This window comes from Mauremys reevesii, linkage group 3, assembly GCF_016161935.1.
Source record: "Mauremys reevesii isolate NIE-2019 linkage group 3, ASM1616193v1, whole genome shotgun sequence".
In the NCBI taxonomy this organism is placed as follows: Eukaryota; Metazoa; Chordata; order Testudines; family Geoemydidae; genus Mauremys; species Mauremys reevesii.
Window position 1 is genome coordinate 73,777,187 of NC_052625.1, and position 8,596 is coordinate 73,785,782.

The window sequence follows — 8,596 nt, forward strand, 5'->3', positions numbered from 1 at the left end:
CCCAGCACTTTGTTCACACGACAGTTTGCTACAGATATAGCATATTGTAATAACACCAGCATGATGCATCCAGCAAAGCCCCAGCCCTATCCCATCTTCTTCTGGCAAGGGCTTGGGGGTACAGGGGTAGCATTGTACATGGGCCCCCCCAGGAGGAAGTGCCTGCAGTTGCTCTCTTGTAACCCCCTCTGGGCAACATGTTTTTAATGGGTCTAGGAAGGAGTCACAGGAGCTGTTCTCAAACGGAGCAGAGTCTGGAATGACGTAGAGACCCCTGAAGAACAGTGTGATCCAAAGACCTTCTGACACACAAAGGGTAAAACAAATAACATGGGAGATACAATGTGTCAGGATGTCCTTTCAAGACATGTACAGTGTCCTGTCGAGGTACAGAACACAGGCAGAAGTCCTCTGCACTCTCTCTCTGTTCAACAGGCAGACCCCACCATTCCCTGGTAAACTAGCTGCAGCCACGTTGAATCCGCCCCTGCTGTGTGGGAGAAATGGGGGTGGGGGCAGGGAATAACATGATGTCACAACCAGGCCTTTATAAGGGGCTTAGCTTCACAACTTCTCACAGTTTGAATTCAGCTGTGGTTGAGGACTGGGAGCTGCTTGTTATTGCTAAGTCCTAGTAACAAAGTCTTCTAGGAAAGAAGATGCAAACTCTGCATAGCAGTCAATCTGTTAGACCTTTTAAACTGAGAAAGAGTTTTGGTAAGTCAGCTGGGTATTGTACATAGCTAAGCTATATTGGAGGTTGAGGAATGCATGTGTATAATATTTGTATTTTTTTCTTTTACACAGCAACTAGACTGGAAGAAGTAGCAGGAATTCGGGCAAAGTTCCCAACAAAAATCCCGGTAAATATATCTGTTCCATTTGCTCTATCAGTATTTTAGCTTTTTCTTAAATAAATTTAAAGCTCAGCCATTGAAGTCCTTTTTGTTTCTTTAAAAACAGTCAAACACTTTCAATTGCTTTAAAAGTGATTTCTTATTACTCTCTAAAAACAGGTAATTGTTGAACGGTATCAGAAAGAAAAATATCTTCCTCTACTGGACAAAACAAAATTTCTTGTTCCTCAGGAGCTGACCATGACACAGTTTATAACTATCATTAGGTATGTAGCAAACCCTGGAATAGCAATTAGCACTCTATAAATGTGGCTGTGTGCTCTTATGCTGTGGCTTGCAAGATCTGGAATCTAGATGTTAATTTGAATCATGTTCCCTAGTACTCAGTCAAGAGGGGTTCAGTTTTACTGAGTGCTGTTTGTGGGAAGCACAGAGATTTAGTCACTGGCCCTCTTTTTGCCTGCATGACACTAACAGAGGTAAAACCTACAATGTGTTCGCTCTCTTTTAAGATAAGCTTTCTTTCCAAACCTGTTCAGAGCTTCTTGTGAAATCAGTGACTGCATAGAAGCACAAAGTTTGTCCATAAGCCTAAATAAATAGAGTTTCTGTCTGATTCATGTCCTGCTTGCCTCTGTAAGGAGAACTTAAATAAAAAGGGAGTTGAGTGGTAACCAGGACTCTGAGATTTTTAGTCCAAGCACCGCTACTGACTTGCTGTGAACCTGAGTAAACTGACAGAAGTGTCTCAGGTGTGGGCTGTGTGAAGCAAACTGCTTCTAAATTGCTCTGAGGTCATTGGCTGAAAAGCTCTATAAGGAAGAAGTCCTCTACCCCCTGTAATTCTTAAGTATACCCTAGAGTATGTCTGTCTTTAAAAGAACAGTGCCTTAAAAAGCCTATGATCTCTCTATAATACAATGGCTTCCATCCAGTATAAGGGCTATGTGTGGGTGGATGGGCAGACAAGCCTAACTCTTGGGAGCTGAGCCCCTCTGAGAAGGACTAATCTCTCTTTGAAAGACTGAGTGAAGCTTTGAATATGTCTGTAAATAAAGGCTTAAAGCCATACTCGATCTTGCATCATATGTCGAACAGTGCTGAAGAGACTTCTGCTCTCTGCTTAGTATTTAGCAACTGCAATTGAGTAAACAGAGCCCTGACTTAGATCTTTTCTGCTTCAAATATTTGACTTGGGAGACTGGCATAAAAGAGCCACAGATTGAAAAATATGGATTTGACAATAAAACTGGATTTAAATCTAGCTATATGATTGCCTACTGATGTTAAACCATATTGACTTACAAAGCACTCTGGCTCATCTCCGAAGTATAGTGTGATAAATGTGTTTATTGCAACTGCACTATCTGTCATCACATTTGTCAATGTGGTTAATACGCAATGCAAAAAATGAACTCATCAAAAATGGCTTGTATTTGGAAAATAATCCTTTCCCCTCCTTTCTCCTAAATCTAGAAGCAGAATGGCTCTAAATGCTACACAAGCTTTCTACCTACTGGTGAACAACAAGAGTCTGGCCAGTATGTCTCTGACATTGGCTGAAGTGTACAGGGACTACAAAGATGAAGATGGCTTTGTATATATGACATATGCTTCCCAGGAGATGTTTGGATGCCTCTTGCCCACTGCCCAAGGGAAACTTAAGGAATGCCTTCTAAAAACATAAGGGCATGTCTGACTGCTGCTGCTAGGCAGCTGATTATGCCAGTGACTTGAAGATCAGAGATGCTCTTTCCAGTATGGGCTCTTAAACACTGTACTGAGGGCTAATGGCCCAGATGTTGGCAGGACCAACTAATGCAGAAGTGGTGGTGCTCTATTCCTAGATAAGTAACTTGGAGATATATATTTTATATTTGAAAAGACACTAGCGGGTTTTTTGAACTGCACCTTTAGAATCTTGTTTTGTAATGTCAGTTTAAGTTATGTAACTGCTTTTTAAGGGAACTCTAAAGCCTGAGCCTAATAGATTCAAATAAAGATACTTTTAAGATTAGGTTGAATGTCAATATTAATCTGGGGGAAGTATTAGTCTCCTAGAACAGTGTTGTGGGTACACCTGGAGCATAGGAGCAGCAGCAGTAGTTTTAAAGAGTGACTTGAAATAATGGATTGTGTGCACATGTTCTTTAAAGATGGTGGAGTAACTTACTTCATGGTACACATCACTAACATTGATTGTACAGCACCACATATTAAAACATAGAGCATATTGATACAGGTCAGTTGGCTATTTATGGAAATTCCTGTTGAACTAGATCATGCAATAGCTGTGCCATCATAGTTCAACAGGCTCAGCCCAATAAACAGTTGACTAGACTAGCATCTGAGTTCACATATCTACCTAAAATACTAATTACATGTCCAAAATAGGATATTAAGCAGGAAGTGCCTCTTTCAGGGATCTCTGTGCAGCACTTTCTAAAGTTGTAACAGTATTTGTAGCTTGGGGTTAAGCTAGTCTGCTTTTTGAACTCTGCTCAAGGCTGAGTAGGCAGTTTGCTTTGTATCTTACAACAGCTAGGTGAGGCCTTTCAAAGGGGAGAATAGTGTCGCTCACATCTCCCTTTCCTCCAGGCCACATCCCAAGCTGTAAGGAGAGTAGAATTCTTAAGGGTGCACTGTGAATTAGTCAAATAAGAGTCTGCTGAATACAACAGTGGTGTCTTGGAATTGGGTAGAGCAGGAGAGCCCATGTCTTTCCTTTAAAAACTAGTAACAAGGCACAATTTTCAAAGATGGTGCTTTAAAATCAATTTGACTAAAGGGATACGAGTGAGTATGAATTTAGGAAACTTAGTTAAAGTCTGAAGCCCCTTTCCCCCCATTGTGGGAGGGGGGAATATGGTGTAACTATTGCCAAGGTAACTACATTTTCCCCCTTCTCAGTTTAGAAGAGCCACAGTTCCCATGCCACCTAAAACCTATTGTAATAGCCTCTTAATCTGTAGAAACCTCAATGCTACTTAAACAGCTAATGTAGTGCACTACAACCACTTTGCTATGGAACAGGCACAGGCTTGCTGGGAGAGGGTAGGAACAAAAGGACTGCAGCAGGAATGGGAGTGTTTGATTTCCTCTAAATAAACAACATTGGCAGAAGCATCCTTGTGTATTGATGTACCTTTGATCTCCAGGGGCAGTGCTGGATGCAGGTTCAAGTCCCTTTATAATTAATACTGCAGCAGGGGCCTGCTAATTGATAGCTCTCTCATTAAAAGTGGTGTTCTAGCTCACAAAACATAGGAAGTTTCAAAGAAATCATTGCCCCAACTGGCTTGCTGAAAAGAGCAATATTCACCCAGTATAGTGTTGGATCCTTGAGTCTTACATGGACTGTTCTCACTTATGCTCATAAAGGCACAGTGGAAATATTTTCTAATTGAACTCAGGCAGCCCTTTGTTGTAGGCCCTCAGGGAGCTTGGCAGGCACAACACAGAGCACTCCTGGGCAGCTGCAAGACTCTCTTGGCTGGGTAGGGACAAAAGGAAAGTTTACAATATCAAAAACTCTTGTGCCTTTCAGCCTGTTTAAAAAGAGCTGGGTTTACCTGTTTTTGTCTCCCCGTGGTGTGTGTGTGTGATAGTCCATAAACAGGGAAATGGCTCCAAGCTGGCAGGGGTCACTAACAGCCTGTCTGAACCCTAAAAATCCCATGAACTAGTACTACCCACTGATGTTATAACAAACCTGCCCATCTGGGGATGGGTCAAAGCAAATAGGAATAAAAAAATCATAACTGCCTTCAGAGGCAGAGGTTTCACGATCTCCTGCAGTAGGAACCCAGAGTGAGAGGTTCATTACACAGCTCAGTTGCGGTTAGCCTGGCACCCATGTGGGCCTTGGCTTGAATATAAGTTGTGCATTCTCCTGAACTTCTGGGAGTTGGTATCATTTAATCCAACTAGAAGAGGGGCAAATTGAGAGAGCAGTCTGCTGTGCTGGCTCCAGAACCAACCTGTGCAACTGAGATAACCACAGGGCTCCTTCCAACAGAGCTGCTGTCAGAGGCAGCTCTAGGTATTTTGCCACCCCAAGCACGGCAGGCAGGCCACCTTTGGCGGCTTGCCTGCGGAAGGTCCGCTGGTCCCGCAGGTGCCCACGGGAAGTTCTCTGAAGCTGCGGGACCAGCGGATCCTGCGCAGGCAAGATGCTGAAGGCCGCCTGCCTGCCGCCCTCGCAGCGCCGGCAGAGCGCCTCCCACGGCTTGCTGCCCCAAGCACGCGCTTGGTGTGCTGGGGCCTGGAGCCGCCCCTGGCTGCTGTTCAAAGAGTCAATGTTTAGCTAAGATATTACACACTTAGGTGCACCAATATTGCAGTGGAGGGCACCATTGCTAGAACATATAGGAGGTAAATACCACCCCACTTTTCTATTTAATGAAGAGGGCAAAGACAGGGATATCTCCTTTATAGCTGTAAATCTGCCCTTGTTTCTGAGTGGGGTTAGGAACTTGAGTTCTTTGTTGGTCTCAGAGTGCGCACAAGGGGCTTGAGAGTAGGAATAGGAACAGAAAATATGGATGCTAATACTGACTCTGCCACACATTATGGGTTCACTCCTGCAAGATGCTGAGCATTTGGCCCCAACCCACCAAAGCACTTGAGCATGGAACCATTCATGTGCTCATGTATTTTGCTGGATTGGGGCCAATACGTCCAGCCCCTCTGTGACTGGGTGCTGGGCAAGGAGTGCTTAATCAGGCCCCTGCCATGCCAGCCCCAATTAAGGGGAATGGATTGGGGCTGGCTGAATAGACCAGTGCCAGCCTGGCAACTAGTAACAGCCTAATTAGCCTGGGGCTATAAAGGCTGCGAGGAGGGAGATGAGAAAGGCTGAGGCCAGAGGCTGTCAGATCTGGGCTGCTGTTTGTGAAGCCTGGCTGTAAAATCCTGTCTCTAGACAGTGTGGTGGGAAATAGATATAAATAAAGGGCAGTAGTGATTGCATCAACCTGAGGTGTCCCTGATTGGGTTGTGACGGCAGCAGGGGCAGAAGCAAGAGGGGCTTAGCTGCGCCTTGCTACAGCCTCTTACAGCATGAAACTGTACATGATCTGGTGCAAGCTCTGTGCCTCAACTTCCCTATCCATAAAATAGGCATCATACTTACCTGTCGGTTTGCAGGCACTTTGAGATTCTCTGAGGAAAGTGCTAAATTAGGGCTGGAAGTGCCTGCCCAGAAACCTTTTAAAGGCCCCAGGAAAGGGGGTTACGTCAATAACTTCACCACTGATGTTCTTACACAGGCAAGCATACAACTGCACAAAAGGGCAACTGTACACTTAAACCATCCACATTAATGAATAGTGCCATTCATAACAGACAGGAGTGTGAAAGCTCCGTGCTTTGTTAACTCTTCTGGAATAATGAGCAGGACTGAGAGGCAGTGTCTGAATCTAGCTGATGTCCAAAAGAGGCTATTTGCTGCCTTGTATCATCATTTGCACCTCTTCAAAGTAGGTATCAAATGCTCCCATGGTAGCATTTTACACTGACTGACAGGAATAAATGACTACACTAAGTACAGTACAAGGCAGCAGAGAATCAGACCTTGATTTATTTTTCTTTCAACAGGTGAGGCCCTGCCCTGCCATTGCAGTATGACTAACTCCTACTGAAATGGTAGGAAGACTGGGGCCCTGCCACTAGGCAAACAAGATAATTAAAATCTTCCATGTGCTTTCTTTAAGGAAAAGTAAGACCTTTATGCAGTCAACATATTGCCTTCTGAGACATGCAAGCTGCAGGCTGAGTGTATGTTGAGTGCTTAGCAGGACAACCTGGGGCAGAGAGTTGTGGTCAGCTTTTCTAAGAGACATGGCTTCCCTACCCCAGCCTGGTATATCTCTTACCTATACTCACAATTTGGGAGGTGGAAGAATTCTTTGAATTGATGGAGGCACCTTCTCTTTTGCCTGCTTGCACTTATTCATGGTGCTGACAGGCAGGGACATCTCATGTTATGACAGACACTAGGAAGAACCCCTTCCCTGATAAGATCACTGCACATACAGTGAGCTTGGTACTTCCACAGGCATCATGTCATTTCCTTAAGTCAACCAAGGCTGGGGTGGCTGTTGAAGGAGGAAGTGGGGGTACACTTGCAGTTCTCTCATGGTTTGGTTATACATACCCCAAGCGCAGTCATACTACTTTCAGGCAGAAGGACAAGGACTTAATCTAAAGTAAGGGAAACAACAATTCAAGACAGAATAAAAAGTCACATCTCAAAAAGAGCGTCTCTCCTTTGCAACATGCATAAGCTTGGAAGGGTTAGATTATAGCCGCTAAGTGTCAGTTCTAACCCCCCACCCCCAAAGTGATGGGGAAATATTTCCATTAATGATAATTGAAATTTACAGAGGGACAAAGAAAGAAAACTGCTGCTTGATAACTTCTTAGAATGTGATTTAAGGGTATGTATTTTGTATATTTTGACATGTGATGTTGGCAATGTGTGTTTTCATAGAATCATAGAATATCAGGGTTGGAAGGGACCTCAGGAGGTCATCTAGTCCAACCCCCTGCTCAAAGCAGGACCAATTCCCAACTAAATCATCCCAGCCAGGGTTTTGTCAAGCCTGATCTTAAAAACCTCTAAGAAAGGAGATTCCACCACCTCCCTAGGTAACCCATTCCTGTGCTTCACCACTCTCTGAGTGAAAAAGTTTTTCCTAATATCCAACCTAAACCTCCCCCACTGCAGCTTGAGACCATTACTCCTTGTTCTGTTATCAGGTACCACTGAGAACAGTCTAGATCCATCCTCTTTGGAACCCCCTTTCAGGTAGTTGAAAGCAGCTATCAAATCCCCCCTCATTCTTCTCTTCTGCAGACTAAACAATCCCAGTTCCCTCAGCCTCTCCTCATAAGTCATGTGCTCCAGCCCCCTAATCATTTTTGTTGCCCTCCGCTGGACTCTTTCCAATTCTTCCACATCCTTCTTGTAGTGTGGGGCCCAAAACTGGACACACTACTCCAGATAAGGCCTCACCAATGTCGAATAGAGGGGAACGATCACATCCCTTGATCTGCTGGCAATGCCCCTACTTATACAGCCCAAAATGCTGTTAGCCTTCTTGGCAACAAGGGCACACTGTTGAGTCATATCCAGCTTCTCATCCACTGTAACCCCTAGGCCCTTTTCTGCAGAACTGCTTCCTAGCCATTCGGTCCCTAGTCTGTAACAGTGAATGGGATTCTTCTGTCCTAAGTGCAAGACTCTGCACTTGTCCTTGTTGAACCTCATCAGGTTTCTTTTGGCCCAGTCCTCTTAATTTGTTTAGGTCCTTCTGTATCCTATCCCTACCCTCCAGCGTATCTACCACTCCTCCAAGTTTAGTGTCATCTGCAAACTTGCTGAGAGTGCAGTCCATGCCATCCTCCAGATCATTAATGAAGATATTGAACAAAACCAGCCCCAGGACCGACCCTTGGTGCACTCCACTTGAAACCGGCTGCCAACTAGACATGGAGCTGTTGATCACTACCCGTTGAGCCCGACGATCTAGCCAGCTTTCTATCCACTTTATAGTCCAATCATCCAGCCCATACTTCTTTAACTTGCTGGCAAGAATACTGTGGGAGACGGTATCAAAAGCTTTGCTAAAGTCAAGGAATAACACATCCACTGCTTTCCCCTCATCCACAGACCCAGTTATCTCCTCATAGAAGGCAATTAGGTTAGTCAGGCATGACTTGCCCTTGGTGAATCC

The 8,596-nt window shown here is 44.6% G+C and overlaps 1 protein-coding gene across 1 annotated transcript; it reads left to right on the forward strand.

Moving 5' to 3' along the window:
• Positions 1 to 560: 560 nt before the first annotated feature.
• Positions 561 to 4,147, forward strand: MAP1LC3C (microtubule associated protein 1 light chain 3 gamma). Its single transcript, XM_039528511.1, has 4 exons — positions 561 to 717; positions 808 to 863; positions 1,017 to 1,123; positions 2,334 to 4,147. Exons 1-4 carry the CDS (start codon positions 660 to 662, stop codon positions 2,542 to 2,544), a joined length of 432 nt encoding a protein of 143 aa, XP_039384445.1. The 5' UTR covers positions 561 to 659; the 3' UTR covers positions 2,545 to 4,147.
• Positions 4,148 to 8,596: the final 4,449 nt, after the last annotated feature.